We start from the raw sequence: 17232 nt of genomic DNA on the forward strand, positions 1-17232 counted from the left end.
CAAGAATCAACTACCAAAGACATCTTAATCAAATCAAACAAACTATATCAATGAAATCACATGAATCCTTTTAATTCAGAAATCTATAAAAAAAGAAAAAAAAAATTTAAAAAAAATTAAAAAAAAATTAAAAAAAATTAAAAATTTTTTAAATCTATTCAATTTTAGTTTATTTTAAGCACTTTTCATTTCAATATCTCCATCATGACCCTTTTCAGACTCGTCTTCTTTAATCTTGACACTAGCTTGCGTTTCACTCATGATTGCATCACGCACAGCCTGCAATGCATCAGAAACATCGAGCATTGAAGTATCTTCTTCTTCTTCTTCTTCTTCATTATTATTATTCGTGGCTATAGAACCAGACTCATCTTCAGCTTTCGTAGACGCGGTTGGCTGCTCCTCCACATTGGCTTCTGTTTCCTCTTGTTGTTGCTGGTCCATAATTCTACTTAAAAGCTGCTGAGTCTCTGTCTCAATTTCGGCTTCAACCCGTCTTACATCTTCTAAATCATCATCATCATCGTCATCAGTAGGCAGAGAAGCCGTAGGCTTGTCTTTATCTTGGTTAAGTTTCTCCGCCTCTTTTTCCATTTGAATTTCACGCTCTAGAACATGCTCAAACTGGCGCAAAATATCAGTTTCCTGTGGTCGAGAAGAATCTTCGTCATCTGAAACATGGGATTCTCCAAGAAGTCCGTCAAGTTCTTTGATACGCGCCGCAGAATCATCATCCTCGTCGTCTTCTTCGTCATTGTGTGACTTATCCTCAGGTTTGGCGGTTGTATTATCACCTGTAGATAATGGTTGCTCTGTGACAGGTTCTGTCGAATTAACTGTTTCTGCATTTGTAAATTGTTTTTGTTTAGAAATTTCAAGATTTAGATTGCCTTCGTTGTTTATATAGGCGTCAACCTGTTTGATAAGCGAGTCAAGTGACAAACTTTCGTCAACTGAATTATGAGAAGAACGAGGAAGGTCTAGAGGAGAGAAGTCCTGCGACTTGTCTTTAGAGGTTTCTAGTAGTTTGGACTCAGAAGCTTTCTCAATGACCGAAGTAGGATTAGAAGTAGAAGTAGTAGAAGTAGCAGAAGCAGCAGCAGTAGTAGAAGTAGCAGCAGTAGTAGAAGTAGCAGCAGTAGTAGAAGTAGCAGCAGTAGTAGAAGTAGCAGCAGTAGTAGAAGTAGCAGCAGTAGTAGAAGTAGCAGCAGTATTAGCAGTATTAGCAGTATTAGCAGTATTAGCAGTATTAGCAGTATTAGCAGTATTAGCAGTATTAGCAGTATTAGCAGTATTAGCAGTATTAGCAGTATTAGCAGTATTAGCAGTATTAGCAGTATTAGCAGTATTAGCAGTATTAGCAGTGGTAGCAGTGGTAGCAGTGGTAGAGGTGGTAGAGGTCGTAGAGGAAGCAGGTGCAGTCTCTGTAGAGTTTGGCAAAGCTGAATCGGAAGGGTTTAACTGTGGAGACTTCGTGACTGCGGAATCCCGAATATCCGAGGTAAGTGAGCTGATAGAAGTAATTGGTTCTGGTGAAACTGATTTCTGACTTGCTGGTAAAGTCTGTACTGGGGTCGAAGAAGAAGCTGTGACTGAAATAGTGGCTGACTCTGGTGCAGATGTTGTGATTTGCGTAGGAGAGGTTGCAGCTGGTGTGTCTGGTTTCTCTGCACTTGAGACTTTGGGTGGCTGAGAAACTGACAGAGGTTGGCTGGGTGAAGTTTCCAAAAGTTTATTTGGCAAGACCGGTTCATTTACAGGTTTAGGGGTATTTTGCTTAGAGGGATCAGTAGCTGGAACTGGATGCTGGGATGGACCACTGGACGATAATGGTAGAGAAGACTGTTGGGAAGAAGTAGATTGCAGATTTTGCGAGAGTCCAGAAGTTGGGGCCAGTTGTAGAGCTGGTTGTGGTGTTGGCTGTTGTACTGGTTGTGCGGGTTGTACTGGTTGTACTGGTTGTGGGTTTGCAGACTTGGTGGGCTTTTTCCTTGTAGCCTTGGGTGTGGGTTTGACTGGAGGTGTTTGTTGTTGAATCACATTTCCCATGGGAGCTTGATAATTAGGCGGCAGCACATTGTTAGAAGTAGCTGGATTTGAAGAAGCAACTACTATTGTGGAGCTGGATATGGAATTACTTGTACCAACAAGTGGTGTAGTCTGATTATTGGAAGCAACGGCAGGAATCGAAGTAGGAGCAGGGGTAGAAGTAGCCGTAGAAGTAGCAGTTCCTGGAGTAGATCTCCCCCGACGAGCACGTTTGACACCGGCACCACGCGATCGGACGTCACCTGTAACATCTTTGAGGACCTCGGGCATAGGTGTATTTGTTTTGAGATAGTATATTTTGAGGTTACGCGCCTTGTCTTTAAGCTGGACTTGATTTCGGTCCTTAAGAACCTCGGAGAGGCTCCCACCAGGGCCGTAAAGTTCAAGAATTTGACTCCAAAAGGGACCCTTGACAAGAGAAAGACCTTTAAGCAAAGCAGCTTCTTCAGCAGGCGACCACGGATGTCGTTGAGAAAAGGGTGGTCGTGTTGGAGGGGTAAAGGAAGCAAATGATTGCTGTGGTTGGGTTTGCTGTTGTTGGGCCTGTTGCTGTTGAGTCTGCTGCTGAGACTGTTGTTGCTGCTGTTCAGTCCGATCTTGAGCCGATTGCTGAACTGAAGGTTCCACCGAGTTAAGAATACCATTTCTATTACGACCAAAGTCTTCTTGAGAATCGTATTCATTTGAATCAGGTGTATCTTCATTATTAGTATTGTTATTATTAGAATTTTTATCTTGAATCATAGAAAGGCCATGAATTTTGTTGTGTCCATCTTCATCTCTGGGTTTTTCAATGTATCTGCGGCGAGGGCCTACAGAGTCTGATTTAGCAGCTTGCGAACTTGCAGATGAAGATTTAGCAGCTTTTCCTGTTAAAATGACATTTAGGTTTTTATTAACATAATCAGCAATGTCGCGAATAAATGTAAGCCAGCGATATTTTTGGGAAAGATCTGTTTCTGGAGGGAGAGCAGCAAGGTGTTCTTTTCGGCGTTTTACTCGTTGTACAAAGTCACTTTCGCTTGGCGCCAGAGTATCTGCATGACGACGAGAGAGAAGGACCTCTGCAATGTTATCAGGGAAGGTATGATTGAGAACAAATTCTCTGGGGTCGTCACGTTGTTGAACAGTGACAATGTAAGCTTGAGTTTTAAGATCAAGATATAAGGCTGCTTGAAATTTTAAAAGACGAGAGCCAGGGTGAACAAAAGTTTCTAGAAAGTGGTAATCGAGGAGATAGAAACTCATTGGGTATACACCAAAAAGAGCAGCAACAAAAGTTGCGAGATTAGCCTTTTGTATAACTTGGCGACAAAAGGGTTCTTTATCGAGGCCTATTTCAGTAGAATTGATAAATTCAGTATCACAATAAATTGTTTTTGTTTGGGTGAATAGAGAAATAAGGACTTGGAAAGCTTGGCCTTCTACAGTTTCTGGGGATGTGGCAATACCAAGACTATCGAGATGGCCAGGTTTTGTAAGGGTATTTAAGATTTGGGTTGCTAGGTTATCTAGTATGGGGATACTTCTAACACGAAGGTTTGTAATTGGATCTTGAAGTTGGTAAGCTGTGTAGTCAATACCATTTTGAGCAGGAGCAGTGAGTGGGAGGTTGTTTATATTGAAGAAATGGGAGGTTGTGACAAAGCTATTTGTATTTTCATGAATTTGGTTGCTTTCCATTTGGTTGTTTGCGTACTGCAAAATATGGTCCGAGGTAGCTACCTGACGAAGGACCTCCAAGTCTGAGTGAACAGGGCTTTGAGAGCGTTGCATAGGTTGGTATGATTGTTGTTGTTGTTGCTGCTGCTGCTGCTGCTGTTGCTGCTGTTGCTGTTGCTGCTGTTGCTGCTGTTGCTGCTGTTGCTGCTGTTGCTGCTGTTGCTGCTGTTGCTGTTGTTGTTGTTGTTGTTGCTGTTGCTGCTGTTGAGGTAAGGATTGTGATCTTATGTGTTCCTTGTTTACTGAAGAAAGGACAGATGAAGAGGGGGGAGCTGAGGAAGAGGTTTGAGAGTCCGAGCGGTTAAGCTGAAGAGCCAAAAATTGTAGTTGTTCAGTGTCATTAATTTCAGAAAGAGCACTGGAATAGGGATCATCATGGACGGGTTTTTGAGCAGATGAAGAAGCTTCTGGGAAGGGTCTTTTAGGGGAGCTTGACTCTGTGGAGTCATAATGGGATGAATCCAAGACGCGTTTTAAGTCATTGTTATTGTTTTGATCTACTGACAAAGAAGCGGATGATTGAAGAGACGGGCTATTTCCAAGACTTGGTATTGGAGCCGACTGAGAAGCAAGTTTTGAAGGATGGGAAGGAAGTTGCATGTGGAGAAATAGAGAAAAGAAAAGGTTGGGAGAAAATTAGGGCATTAGGGCATTAGGGCTGCGCTGCTTTTAGGGCTGGAAAAATATATATATATATATATAAATATATTGGTGGAGAAATAGAAATAAAATTTTTTTTAAAGGAGTGAGGATTTTCGTGAAAAAATGGTGGAGTTTTTTGGAGTAGCAGAAAAAAAAAAAAAAAAAAAAAAAAAAAAAAAAAAAAAACACGAAAAAGAAAAGGAGATAAACAAGAACCCTTAACCTTAATATTATGTAATGATGACTACTGATTTACACATTGATATATCTACTCAAGTTTTTTTTTTTATTTTGGTCTTGCCTTGGCAGTTTTGACAACAGCTACCACCACCACCACCACCACTACCTACACCTACACCTACACCTACATCAACTACACGTATAGATAGATACACAGCCGCCAACTGAACCCATTTTCAACCAAGCATTTTTTTTTTTTTTTTTTTTTACTTCTCCAAATACAAGAAAAATGAACTATATTAAGAATGCGATATATGGGCCGGATCCTGCTGCACAGAAGCGGGAGTGTCAGTCGCTCATTCGAAAGAATCAGCGAGAGCTGGACAAACAGATCAGTCAGTTGTCACAATCAGAAAACAAAACTAAAATTATGGTAAAGCAAGTTGTGAAGCGGAACGATCTTAAATCTGCACGGTTACTTGCGAAGGAGTTATATAAGTCTAAGAAACAAAAACAGAGGTTGTTTAAGTCAAAGGCTCAGTTGAACTCAGTTAGTTTACAAGTGAATGAGGCATTTGCTATGCGTAAGATTGAAGGCACTATGAAGGTATCGACAGGAGTAATGAAGGATATGAATTCGCTGATACGACTACCTGAGCTTACTGCGACTATGAATTCTCTTGGTAAAGAGCTTGTTAAGGTAAGTAATGGACTTTTTCAGATAAACTTATTGAAAAACTAACTTTTTTTTTTTTTTTTTTTTTTTTTTTTTTTTTTTTTTTCAGGCTGGAATCATTGAAGATATGGTTGGTGATACTATGGACCTTCTTGATGAGAATGAAATGTTTGAAGACTCTGAAGCTGAGGATGAAGTGAATGCCATTTTATCTGAAATTACTGGCACACCCAAGTTGGCCGAGGCAGGCCATGTACCAGAGGGCTTTGTTGACGAAAAGACATCTGCAAAGAAGCAGACGGTTGGTGCAAGTCCGTCTGCACCTACTGCTGTTGGAGTGGAAGATGATTCTGATGGTGATGAAGAGATGTTAAACTCTATGCGTGAGCGGTTGAAGGCTCTTCAGAGTTGATTTGAGAACAACGATAGGGCTATGTGTTTACCGAGTGCGTATGCTTACTTGTTGGTAAGACTTGGAAGTTACTTGTAAGGCTGAGTAACTTTGATTTTATGTGTGTTGAGCGCTGGAAAGGAAATTTTTTTTTTTTTTTTTTTCTGCAGACAACCGCAAATGCATACGCACAGACCATATACCCTTGTCATTTGTGCGACGCTAGTCAGATAATATTACGACCGGGGGTGGTGCAGTAGCTTTGCTGTGCTGTGCTTTGCTGTGCAGTAGCTTTGCTGTGCTGTGCTGTGCTGTTTTTTTTTTTTTTTTTTTTTTTTTCCCTTCCCTCTCCCCCTCCCTCCTAATAGAATTAACAAGACATCAACAATATCATTAAAAATAAAGGTTTGAGCTTTTTGGAAATTGTGTGCAAATTTTTCATTCATTCTTTAATGTTTTGGAAAGTCGGTGTAGTTTTTTTTTTTTTTTTTTTTTTTTCAATTTTTTCCCCCACCATTGTATTATTGCTGGTGTCTATTTTTTTAAGTTTTTTTTGTAGGTTTTGCGGCTGACTGCTAAAAGTGCCCGGCTTTTTTTTTTTTTTTTTTGTGTGTGTGTGTGTGTGTGTGTGTGTGTTTTTTATCAGTGATGTGGAGAAACTGTGCGGCTGGTGAGTCTCGGCAGTTGGATTTTTTTGTGTGTTTGCGCACGGTGATGTTGAGATGCTTTTTTTTTTTTTTTTTTTTTTTAAATAGAAGTTCCGACTATTTACTTTATAAGAACCGCCGGTCTGTTGGCTTGTAGGACATTTGGACTTTTAAAAATATGAATGTGTATGTGTTGTTGTTGGTCATAATCATTCGGATCCAAACCTCCAAAAACTCTTCAATATATTGCAATTTTTTATTTATTTATTTATTTATTTATTTTTGATACTAACTTTCATAAACAAACAAACAAATAAAACCGCCTTCCTTATTCTTTTGTTCATTTTTTTTTTTTTTGATTCCAAATTGTGACGTTTTCATTTATTTATTTATTTATAAACATTTTTTTTTTTTTTTGTTCTCTCTCTCTCTCCCTTGTCTACAAATCTATTAAGTATATCCATATATATATATTTATAATATATATATATTTATATAATAAAAATTAATGTTCTGTTCTAGGCTGGGCGCATCTTCACATTCTGTTTTCTGTTTGTTGCGCCTGGCTGCCCCTCCTCTCTCTCTCTCGCCCCCTAAATCTTTTTTTTTTTTTTAAATCCGATATGAGGGTATCTTTTTTTTTTTTTTCTTTCTTTCCTTCTTTCCTTCTTTCCTTCTTTCTTTCTTTCTTTCTTTTATTTTTTTTTATTTAATTTTTTTAAATATATCATTCATTTCTATCTATAAAAAAAAAAAAAAAAAAAAAAAATTTTTTTTATAAACCTTCCTTTACAATCTCAGTCATGTCCCAACAAGCGGTCACTCAGGTCTCGCTAAACCAGTTACCGCTTCAAACAAAGCTTCAACTCATAGCAAGCGCAAAAGAAGAAACTGAAATCCTCCAGCACAATATCGAAAGTATCAAACGTCGAGTCAGAGATATAACTCGTATGTAAATGCTCTATCCATCTTTTTTTTTTCTTCTTCTTCTTCTTCTTCTAACCTTACCATATTCTTCTAGTCGTCGATGCTGCAAGACATGTAGCTCCACTGAAACCTCTAAGACCTCGCGAAGTCCGCCAGTTTAAAGGTCACACTGGTAAAATCCAAAATATCCGACTGGCCGGTGCAGACAAAGCCCTCATTTCCATCGCATCTGATGGGTTCTTACTCGTATGGGATGTTTATACAGGCCTTAAAACTCACGCCATTCAACTTCCTATTTCATGTCCTCAGGCTCTCGGGACTTCACGCTCAGGCCATAGTCTAGCCGTTGGTGGTCTTGATAACGTAGTATCTATATACTCTATCGAGTCAATTGATGACCAGTATCTAAGCAGCACTCAAGAAGAGTTCCCAGAATCCATTACTGGTAATGGAAATAGTAGTAATAACAGCAACAACTACACTAGCATCAACAACAACAACAACAACAACAACAACAACAACAACAACAACAACAACAACAACAACAACAACAACAACAACAATAATAATAATAATAATAATAATAATAATAATAATAATAATAATAATAATAATAATAATAATAATAATAATAATAATAATAATAATAATAATAAGAAAAAACTAGGAGGCCTTTTCCAAATATCTCCTACAAAATCAAGCTTTTTCGCAAACTCTGCAAATAATTCTTATGCAATGGCAGGCATCGATTCTACCCAACCACATACCGTTTTACGCGGCCATACCGAATACATCTCTTCTATAGAGTATCTTACAGATGACCAGCTACTCTCGGGTTCAGGCGACATGTCTGTAAAGCTCTGGGACCTCAAAACAGGCCAAAAAGTTTACGACTTTGTTGACAGAAACCTTAGTGATGTCACTTCGCTTTGCTGTCACCCATATTTCCCCAATGTCTTTCTTTCCGCCTCTCTCAATACTGTAAAAGTTTGGGATACTCGCCATAAATACAGTCTTCAAAGTTTTTCTGAAAATAACGCTGAAGTCAATTCTATAAAGTATGATATTTATTTTTTTAGTTTTTTTTATTTATTTTATTTAGTTTTTTTCTTTTCTAACTTTATAGACTCTTCCCTGACGGCAACGCCGTTGTGGCTGGATGCGAAAACTCTTCTCTTCGTATCTTTGACTTACGCTCAGACTGCATGGTGGGCACTTATACCCTTGCGCCGCACAGCGCTCGCGCAACATCACCTTCTTCTATGCCTTCATATTCTCCCATCAGTCCAGCATCGGTCCATTCACCTTACAAGAACAATATTTATAACAATAGCCAACAACAATATCATCAGCAACAGCCAGCAGTTTGTGCCATGGCATTTTCACCTTCAGGCCGTCTGCTTTTTACATCTTATGAGGATGGCACATGGGGTGCATGGGATTCTCTCAAGTTTACTTGGATGGGCCCATTTAGTCCTGGTGACGGAGACGATGGTGGTGGTAATGGTGGTGGTGGGACTAGATTTACTGCTGCACTGCTAGGTAACCATAATAACTATCATAACCATTCCGGACAAGTTAGCGATATCCAAGTTACTTCAGATGGTTCACGAATATACACATCCAATTGGGACTCGATTGTAAGTTGAATTATGATTTGAAATGTTATTTTAACCTTTTTTTTTTGTTTATTGTTTATTTGCTAACTTTTTTTTTTTTTTCTTCTTCTTTAACAGATTCGAGTCTACACAACATGAGTGCTTGTTTTGTAGCTTAATTTTTTTTTTTTTTAAAAAAAATAACAAAAGGAAATTTTTAGCAACTTTAGCCGAAGATTTTTTTTTTTTAAATATATATATATATATATTTATTTTGAAGAGATATAATCATTTAGGGCATGACAAAAAAAAATAAAGAAAAAGACGTTTCATGATAAATACAATCAAATTTTAAGAATATCTAAAATGAAGAAAATGAAAAGAAATAAAAAATAAAGAGAAGATTAGACCTTTATGTTGGCTATTAAAGAACAATATTGGAATATATACAATTTTTTTTTTTTTTGTTTTTTTTTTTATCCGAATGATGTCTCACTTTGTAATATTTTTACTTTAACCAAAAATTTTCAGATATGAAAGCAGTTTAACAAAGCTTATTTTTATTATTTTATTATTTTATTATTTTATTCTTTTTTATTTTTTTATTTTATAAAAGATACTTTATAAAGTAGTTTAATTAAAGTATTGAAATATTTAAATATATTTCTTTGATTTTAAACCCCCCCCCCTTTTAAACAAGAAGAATGATAAAAACCTTGAGTCTTACTCTCCCCCCCTCCTTTTTTTTTTTTTTTTTTTTTTTTTTTTTGGGTCTAATACTGATAAGCTTTCTCAAATAAATCTTGTAGTCAAAGGATGAAACAAAAACTGGGGAAGGGGGGGGGGGTGAAAAAAAAAAAAAATTAGTATGGCTATTAGCTATTGGAGTGAAATCAAAAGAAAAAAAAAAAATAAATAAATAAATAAAAAATAGAATGCATTTGTGATATATTAAAAGTAATAAAACTATTATAGTTATATTCATACTAATGTATATCTGTACTTGACAATTTATACAAATTATACTGCTCTCATGGAGATAATATATAGACAATATGGCTTAAGTCAATAAAAAAAAAACTATCAAAGTTACATATTTTGGGGTTTCCTGGTTCTGCAACTTTTCATCAAAAAAAAAAACTTTTTTTTTTTTTTTTTTTTTTATATAGGGAGTTTATTGGTTTATATATATATATGCCACACCACAAACAAAAAAAACAAAATACTCACATATAACAATAACAACAACAATAATAATAATAATAATAATAAATAAAAAAGAACCCTTACCCTCTTTCATTATTATTTTATTTTCAACACCTACCAGAGCCCTATAAACCTTCTTGTCTTAATTGTAAATATCAGGGAAAAATATATATATAATATATAAACATTATTATTTTCAAACTTATAAAAATTCCAGCCTAAATCTAAATTTCTTAAATCAATATTCAATTCATTTATTTCTGTATTCTGGGAAAAACTTTCCATACTAAAGTACATATACATCTTATATATATATAATATACTCCGTTTAATTCTTTGGTTTATTGCTAGTCATTCTAGTATCCAACCTAATTGTTGATTTTAAGAGTCAACAATATTTTTTTTTTTTTTGTTTTTTTTTTTTACATATCCCCCATCTTTAATATTCCATTTTCTTCTGGGTTTTTTTTTTTTTTTTTTTTTTTTTCTTAGTCGTGTTAGTTATCAAGTAATCCAAAAAAAAAAAAAAAAAAAAAAATCATCATCATTATCAATGATTCTTTATACCGATACTCTCTTCTTGACGTAGTCCCACAAACTGAGAAGTAGAGGGTCAGGTAGAGTATACAGATCCATATGGAATTCTCCCTCCTGTACATCATTCTTAATGTACATATCCTTGGTCTTGTTATCCGTAACCATCTCTACCACTCCAAGTAAATCATCTTCACCCAGCATCTTAAGACCATCTGCAAGTCGCTCCAGGTCAACAGACCCCTTCTCAATCTTAGGCTTCTTCTTAAACTTGGCCGGCGCTTCCTCCCCACCAACCCCAGACCCATTCCCAGTAGCACCAGAAGCTCCCTGTTTCCGCTTCACTCCACTCACTGAACCTCCAGACACTCCTGCAGACCCTGGACCGGACACGGCTCCCGTAGCATCACCCCCATGCCCGTCACCACCGGCTCCTCCTGCAGCTCCTGCAGCTCCTGCAGCTCCGTCTATGCTATTACTATTGCTATTACTATTGCTACTGGCACTGTTACTGTTACTGTTACTGTTACTGTTACCACCAGTTGCTGTGCTCGTGCTGTTGCTCTTGGACGCACCAACAGCTCCACCAGAAACTCCCTTCTTCTCGGGAACAGGCCCGGATTCGGCCAGCAGCCGGAGTAAAGCAGGCTTGTTTGTGGGGAAACTGAGTGTGTGCAGAACCTCATACCGAGACTTTTGAAAATTAAGGTCGTGCGTGATTTTGTGCTCGCCGCCGCGCTCTGCAACATGAAGATTAATATTGAGGTCAAACTCACCCCATCCCTTTTCTTCAAGCCGAAACGGCGGTGTTTTAAAAGCTATTATAAGTAAATAAATAAAAAGTTGTTGTTAGTTGATTATCAAAAAAAAAAAAAAAAAATAAATAAAATAGATCTTAGACACAAAATAAAATAAAAAATAAAAAACACCAATGGACTCTTCTTTATTTCTATACTTACCTCGAGTGGGATCTTTAAATGTAGGATGTAATATATAAGTGACCTTGTCGAAAATATTTGCTGGTACGTCTTCTCCATTGGGGCCCACTAGAGAAATCTCAATGCTCCATTTGCGCATCGGGAACTCCTGGACCTTGGGCTCATTTTTCAGAATTTCCTGGGTCGTTGTGACCTTAATTGTCCGCTGTACAGGCATCGTCAAAAACCAACCGCAGAGGTTATTGAAACGCGTTTATATGCAAGAATTAATTCAAAGGGAGAAAAATAGAAAAAAAAAAAAAGAAAGAAAGAGAGAAGTGTGTATATGGTGTGCGTATAAAGTAGAAAGGAGAAATATGTGCTGATGATATTTAAAAAGGGTCTTTATTTTGGCGACGACCAAATGCCTTCTTTACAATTGAACCGTGATGTATATATGTAGCAAGCGTACCACTTCAAGTCTCCCCCAAAAAAAAAAAAAAAAAGCACAAAGATCAAATAAAAAAAAATTTAAACAATTGAAACTCGCAAAAGTTTATTGAAGAAAAAACGCGTCGCTAGTGATTGTTTTTTTCTTTTGCCGTCAAGGGTTTTTTTTTTTTTTTTTTTAAAATATAATGTCGTCTGCCACGCAGTTACAGGTAGAAAATATTTCCTAGTGGTGGTGGTGGTGCACGAATTTTTTTTTTTTTTTTAGAAAAAACTCTATTGCCGGTAAGGGTTGGGGTTTTCATTCTCAACACTAATTTAACTTGACTCTACATCTATACTACACATACACACACACAAACTACTTTCTCTATACAATAAGTGCCATCCCGCAAAACACAGTCATAGCAAGCATCGCCTTTGACGTCGTCCGCGCTGCAATCCCAGTCATAGAATCAACTCGGGGACTACTGCCTCCAAGCGTAGTATTACTTGGTGTCTCTAATGTTGCATTCTTAATCACAACAGACGTTCCATTTATTGGTCGTCCACAGTGATCAACAACAATGCCCTTAATCACTCGGTTCCCTCGGCCCTTGCGTATCCGACGTCGTCGTCGGCCATTTTCTTCTAAAGTCTGACCACCACTTAAATCTAAATTCTCAAATTCCTCTGGATTGACTCCTCCTAAAACTCCAACAACTCCAACAACTTCACCATCGCCAATATCCCTGTATGCATCACGATCATCGTAGCCAAACTCGTACTCATCAAGCCCAAGATCTTCATTGAAAAAATCTTCAATGGAATCAGAATATCCAGCAACCTCTGACTCTGTCAAAATATAAGAACCGACATCATATGTACTCGGGTTATCATTTACTCCAATTAATGTACTCTCTTCAATATCTCGCTTAAAAACATGTACTGTAAACGAATTAAAAGAGCTAGACTCTTCAGTATTATCAACCCTCCCATAATAACTGCCAGAAACAAACCCACTAGGGCGTGGTGGGGTATAATATGGTGCTGTGGAATCAGATTCAAAATTTAAAGGTTCTTCAAAATCAACATCAATATCATTTCCAAGGGGTAACTCTTTACTACCAACACCCTTAATGTCATTATTTTCTAGGGTATTTGTGGAAAAACTTATATCAATCTGAGTGCTAGCAGGTTCAGGAATAACGATACTTTTCGTCACAGCTTTATCAGCAGTACTTTCATAAAGGGTATTATTTAATGGATGTTTTAAAGTGTCAGATAATAATAGTGTTTCTTGAGGTTTTGGTGGAGTGTTATCTTCATCATTTGCACGCGCAACCCCACGAGCTGAAGAATGAAACCCATATGCTTCATACAGCTCTTCCCACTGTGCAATATATTTATCAACATTGCTTGGTTCCTGTGCCACCGTACTCGAAGTGGTATCCTCCAGTGCAATACTACTGGCAACTTGTTGCGGCAAAACCACAGCATTGCAAACAGTGCCGGAGACTAGTAGACTCCATCCCAAAAACGTGGAGATAATCATAGCAAAATAAATGGTATCTTAAAATTAATCAATGGGTATTTCAGTTCAAATATACTGAAAAAGCAAAAGTAAATGTAAAAAAAAAAAAAAAAAGACACTCGGAAGGGTTGTTGTGGTGGTGTAAAGAGAAAGAATAAAATTGTGGGGAGAAATTGTTCTTTTTAAAAAAGTGAAACAGGGAATGTCTACAGGGTAAGGGTTACACCTTACGCGTCTTTACCACGTTCATTTTTTTTTTTTTTTTTTTTTTTCCCTCTTTTCCCTCTTTTTTAAATCACGAAAAATCAATCAAACAATCTTCTTGTGCTTTGTCTCCACTATTCATGTTTTCCGGTACTCCTATATCGAAACGTCAGAATATGAACATTGTACATGACACAACTTCACAGGTATCCCAGCCTTCCCGTCCTATAAGACGGATAGACCCAGCAGATCTTAGTCTAGAACCACCAGACCCTAACGCCATCCAGCTCACTCGTTCCCAATCTGCAGCCCAAGCTCATACCGAAACCACAGTTGTTGAAGCTTTACGCTTTGCCACTACTCGAGAAGAAGAACAATCACAACGAATTTCTCCTTCTCCAGAACTACTGCTTGAAATGGAAGATCCGCCACAATTATCTGCTCCTTTAAACGCGTCCGAGGAAGATTCGGACTCTGATTTAGAGCCTCCCCCAATACTTGAGTCTCTCAAAGAAACACAGAATGTTACAGATGTTGCCACTCGACCTAACGGTTTATCTTCCAATAATTATCGAACTTTTGACTTTGATACATCTTTTGTTTCACCTCTTAAAAACACAGAAATTCAAAGGCTTTTTTCTACACCTATTCGAACAATACCCACTTTCAGGCTAGATCTGGGACCCCCTCAGAGAACTCCTGATGGTAAGTGAGCAAGCAAGCATTTTTTTTTATTTTGCAAAATTCTAACATTTTAGTCTCATTTGATTCTACCGAGATGTCAACAGATACAGTGACAAAAAATACAAATATATTAGATGACGACAATAGTCTAGAAAATAACAGTAAATCTTCATCTTTATTCGGTGATAACCTATCATTTAACCAAGATCTGCCCAATGGAAATAGCATTACATTAACTCAGAACCGACAAGATAACGAACACAGTGATGAGGAAATTTATGATCCTTCTTACATAGATGATGAATACCATAAGGACCAGGGTAACTCTATTTCTCAAGAAAATAGTTTTGAACCGCCAATAGAAGAAGATTATGAAGAAGAGGAAGAAGAAAAAGAAGAAGAAGAAGAAGAAGATGATGATGAAAAGCTTGTCAAGCAAACAAATAGTCCAGATGATTTCTTTACTGAAATTCGTTCTAGACGGCGCACAGAAAATAACCCTCGTCATGTTTCATTTGCTAATGCTAGTCGATCAAATAGCTTAGACACGTTACACCTTCGCCAAAACAATGTCAGTCAGCAACAAGAAACACCTGTTAGAAAATCCAGATTACCAGACTTTGAATTTAATTCAGATGAAGAAACTGCTGAAGAAACAGATGTGGAGGATAACAAAGATTCTCTAAGTCATACCTTTTCACGGAGCAGGAGCCAAAGCTTTTCTATTTTGGAAACCCAAGAAGCTGATGACGAAATAGCAATTGGAATATTTAAAGATGCATGGGAATGGATAGTTTCCAAAGTTTTGTTGCTAAAACCTCTAATGGATGCAGTTTTTTCTTTTTCAATCATCAAATTAAGCATTTCATTTCTTCTCTTTACTATATTCTTTTCGGTGATTTTGTTCATTTTCAATAAGGCACTTATTACTCCCACAACCTATAACCCATCACCAAACCCACCAAGCAATATTAATGATTTGGTTGATCGACTGTTAAGTTTAGAAAGCGAGGTCTCGCGGCTTTCAAGAAGATCTACTCTTTTAGAATCTTCTCGAGAAGAATTTTATGCTCAGCTGTCCCAAGTCCAACAGAACTTACGAGGTGTATCTAAAGAAATGGATCGTGTCAATAAGCACCTTACAAATTCTGAACGTTACAATACTGAACAGGCTACCAAACTTACAAATGTAGAAGTTATTGTTTCTGAAATTGAAAAGAAGCTTCGAAACACTCAAAATTTGTTAAATAAGGAACGCGATCAAGGAGTTTCACGCGATGCTGCTTTCCATGCTTCACAAAGAAAAGTTGCAAATATGGAGACTCTCTTTTCAGATATGGATTCACAAATCGAACTGCTCAAGCAACGGGTTGCATTTCTTGAGGAAGCAGAAAAGGTGGAACAAGTTGTACTCAGAACAATTGACAAGGTTTTGCCACCTAAGCTGATAGTTGTGAAGGATCCCAAAACTGGCGACATCACACCCACTCCTGAATTTTGGAAGTTTTTACAAAATACCTTTGAAAGTTCTATTGAAAAGTCGCCAATTTTAGAAAGAAAAGTTAAGCAGATTGTTAGAGATCACCCGGAATTAGTACCTCTTCGGCCTTCCAAAGACATTTCCGCTGAAGAGTTTAATGAAAGCACACAACGTGCCGTTAAAAGTTTTTTGAAAGATTATCTTACCGACCAAAACAAAATATTGGAAAGCTATCCAGATAGCTCTGCGCTGGTAACGCGTGACGTTTTCAGCCAAATGCTTCAAAGAGAACTGGAAAACATGCGAGAGTTTACTATTGATTCTTTAGCTGCCCTTGAGTCCAAACTACGCTCCAACTCAAAATCCTCTTTACAGGACCCCACTTCAAGCTTGTTAAAAAATGGATCCACTTCAGCTTTGAGCGCACTCATCAAAACCTCTATTGACAAATATGTCAAACATACCATTTCAAAACCTGACTTTGCAGACCCAGTCACTGGTGCAACTATTAATACACGTCTAACAACACCATCATTTGACTGGAATGTCGGGTTACCATTTTTCCAGCGCAAAACTCACGAGTTTTACAATGTGCTAGGCTTTGGTCGTATGCGCACACAACCGCCATCTGTTGCATTTTCTAGTGATACCCGCTTAGGTTCCTGTTGGGCTTTTAATGGCCCTACCGGCCGTGTTGCTCTTAACCTTCGTGCTCCGATTGTTCCCTCAGACCTTGGAATTGTTCATATTAGCGCAAACATGAGCTCTAATCCAGGCTCTGCTCCACGTCGCATTTCGCTGTGGGCAGCGGTTGATGATGCTGGAACCCGCGACCGTTTACGCGCACTAGTACCACAACCAGATCCAAAGGCTGCTGCTGCTGGAGAGCTTCCGCAAAACTATGTTCAGATTGTGACGGCAGAATATGATCTCTTTGGAGAAGACGAACTGCAGGTATTCCCTATGGGAACAGGTGTGCGGCAATTACTATTTGGTAGTGGAGGCGTGCAGCGTGTAGTGTTTTCAGTGGAAAGTAACTGGGGGAACTCTAAATTTACGTGTGTGTACCAATTAAGATTGTTTGGCGATTTGGTCAAAAGTGTCAAGCCAATAGGACCTCCAGTGGTACAAAAAGAACAAAAACAAAAACAAAAACAAGAAGCATTTGAAGAAGATAAAGATGAACCATTTTTACCATTAAATGAAGATGAAACCGAAGTTCTTGAAGATGAGTTTTATATTAATGCAAATGAGCTAATGCCCACAGAAAAAGGTCGCATTGTTGTGCGCGGGTCGCTCGGAAGCAACGTAAATTTTAACCCTGATGAATCCTTTTGAATCCTTCTCTTCTGAATTCTCTTGTAATTTTTTTTTTTTTTTAAATCATATATATAGAATTTTTGTTTAATGTC

At 37.6% G+C, this 17232-nt stretch overlaps 6 protein-coding genes across 6 annotated transcripts; 3 read left to right on the top strand and 3 right to left on the bottom strand.

The window, feature by feature from the left end:
• Positions 1–174: 174 nt before the first annotated feature.
• Positions 175–4371, bottom strand: SAPINGB_P001940 (uncharacterized protein; the record flags this gene model as incomplete). The annotated part of the gene is made up of 1 exon (XM_031996660.1): positions 175–4371. One exon carries the CDS (start codon positions 4369–4371, stop codon positions 175–177), a length of 4197 nt encoding a protein of 1398 aa, XP_031852551.1.
• A 511-nt stretch (positions 4372–4882) lies between these two features.
• Positions 4883–5681, top strand: SAPINGB_P001941 (uncharacterized protein; the record flags this gene model as incomplete). Its single annotated transcript, XM_031996661.1, has 2 exons — positions 4883–5293; positions 5379–5681. 2 exons carry the CDS (start codon positions 4883–4885, stop codon positions 5679–5681), a joined length of 714 nt encoding a protein of 237 aa, XP_031852552.1.
• Positions 5682–7110: 1429 nt separating this feature from the next.
• SAPINGB_P001942 (uncharacterized protein) lies at positions 7111–8991 on the top strand (the record flags this gene model as incomplete). The annotated part of the gene is made up of 5 exons (XM_031996662.1): positions 7111–7255; positions 7329–7679; positions 8040–8292; positions 8361–8874; positions 8971–8991. 5 exons carry the CDS (start codon positions 7111–7113, stop codon positions 8989–8991), a joined length of 1284 nt encoding a protein of 427 aa, XP_031852553.1.
• Positions 8992–10599: 1608 nt separating this feature from the next.
• SAPINGB_P001943 (uncharacterized protein) lies at positions 10600–11727 on the bottom strand (the record flags this gene model as incomplete). The annotated part of the gene is made up of 2 exons (XM_031996663.1): positions 10600–11390; positions 11532–11727. 2 exons carry the CDS (start codon positions 11725–11727, stop codon positions 10600–10602), a joined length of 987 nt encoding a protein of 328 aa, XP_031852554.1.
• Positions 11728–12309: 582 nt separating this feature from the next.
• On the bottom strand, positions 12310–13473 carry SAPINGB_P001944 (uncharacterized protein; the record flags this gene model as incomplete). The annotated part of the gene is made up of 1 exon (XM_031996664.1): positions 12310–13473. The coding sequence occupies one exon, from the start codon at positions 13471–13473 to the stop codon at positions 12310–12312; it is 1164 nt and encodes a 387-aa protein (XP_031852555.1).
• A 323-nt stretch (positions 13474–13796) lies between these two features.
• SAPINGB_P001945 (uncharacterized protein) lies at positions 13797–17158 on the top strand (the record flags this gene model as incomplete). The annotated part of the gene is made up of 2 exons (XM_031996665.1): positions 13797–14361; positions 14415–17158. 2 exons carry the CDS (start codon positions 13797–13799, stop codon positions 17156–17158), a joined length of 3309 nt encoding a protein of 1102 aa, XP_031852556.1.
• Positions 17159–17232: the final 74 nt, after the last annotated feature.

The sequence above is a fragment of the Magnusiomyces paraingens genome (genome assembly GCF_902498895.1).
Source record: "Magnusiomyces paraingens strain CBS 517.90 genome assembly, contig: contig2, whole genome shotgun sequence".
Classification (NCBI taxonomy): domain Eukaryota; kingdom Fungi; phylum Ascomycota; class Dipodascomycetes; order Dipodascales; family Dipodascaceae; genus Magnusiomyces; species Magnusiomyces paraingens.